This window comes from Frankliniella occidentalis, unplaced genomic scaffold, assembly GCF_000697945.3.
Source record: "Frankliniella occidentalis isolate FOCC.00 unplaced genomic scaffold, Focc_3.1 Scaffold240, whole genome shotgun sequence".
In the NCBI taxonomy this organism is placed as follows: Eukaryota; Metazoa; Arthropoda; class Insecta; order Thysanoptera; family Thripidae; genus Frankliniella; species Frankliniella occidentalis.
In genome coordinates, this window is record NW_026267366.1 from 277064 (window position 1) to 278318 (window position 1255).

Sequence of the window (1255 nt, forward strand, 5' to 3'; positions counted from 1 at the left end):
ATTTTGTTGAGGGTTTTCATACAGGACATGTTGTATCACTGAGCAACCGTGCGGGCGGGTGGCCTACGCTATGGGCGGCGAGGAGACCGACTTTTGGAATCGTCCAGAAAGTACGCCCGCATTTCTGGGATGCATTGGGCAAATTACGGGAGCTCGACGCCTGCGACACTCGGGGTAGGCCACCCTGCGGTGCACGTCTGCACTGCATGCAAGATGTTGCCTACCTATCAGGCGCTATGAGGCCTGGCGGTGGCCGAGCCGAGAGCTGAGAACTTACTTCAACTTCAGCTGATAGTCCAGTCATATTGTGTTTTGACCCGGACAATTGAACATGTTCAAATTTGCGTTAAAGTCATGTTTTCCATTGTTCGAAATTCTTTTATGAACTTTGAGATTTAATTGCGGCCAAACCAGTAGGAAATCACGAAAACCATATCCGTGACGTCCAAGGCACAAGTCTGATTAACAAAATGAGCTTTGAACGGAATTTCTGCGACCAAAATTGACGTAGCTATGGCCCGGTGACTGCGGTGCGGGCGAGCTGCGCTGCGGTCCCGGGCCCAGGGGACAGCCTAGGCGGTCCACCGATACTTTCTTTTCCAGCTCGCTAGTTGGCGGTACTGGGATACTGAGGAGTGCAACAGCGAGTGCACGCGCAGCCCCTGTGCCTGGTATAAACGACCCTAACGGGTTCCCTTATAAACAGGGGAGACGTAGAACACAATTAATGTTGTGTTAGGGATATAAACTCGCTCTTTAACTCAAAGTATACGGCAGAATCAACCAGACAAAGTGTCCGCCTCTCGCCGTGACGTAACGAGTTGAGCCACTGCAAGGTCTCGTAGCGCCTAGATGGTAGGCAAAATCTTGCCTACCGAGCCGTGCATATGCGTGTACTGCGGGATGAAAAGTAAAAGTAGACAGAAATAGATCTGCAGTATCTTGCAGTTATCACAACGCACACTCGGATTCTGCCAAACCGAAAACATTCCGTCGTTCGCTAATGGCACCTGGGCGCGACAAAAGCCGAATGCCGAATATAAGAGCCGGATGACTTTGGTGTTAGCGTCAGTTCTGCTCTTCTGATCTGAACCATACGACACACACCATGAGAGCCACCATCGGCACCATCCTGGCTCTGGCCGCTGTGGCCTTAGCCAAAAACATTGGATTCAACGACATGGAGAGGATCGTCAAAGTCTACGGTAAGTCCCTGAGGAAAATGCATCATGCCCCGCCCCCCTTTGCCCCCCCC

General features: G+C 51.6%; 1 protein-coding gene across 1 annotated transcript in view; it reads right to left on the bottom strand.

The window, feature by feature from the left end:
- LOC113210019 (uncharacterized) overlaps window positions 1–122 on the bottom strand; it is a 2062-nt gene extending 1940 nt beyond the window's left edge. Inside the window, exon 1 of the mRNA XM_052273035.1 lies at window positions 92–122. Within this exon, the coding sequence (XP_052128995.1) occupies window positions 92–122 (31 nt within the window). The remainder of the gene's footprint in view (window positions 1–91) is intronic.
- Between the last annotated feature and the right edge of the window lie 1133 nt (window positions 123–1255).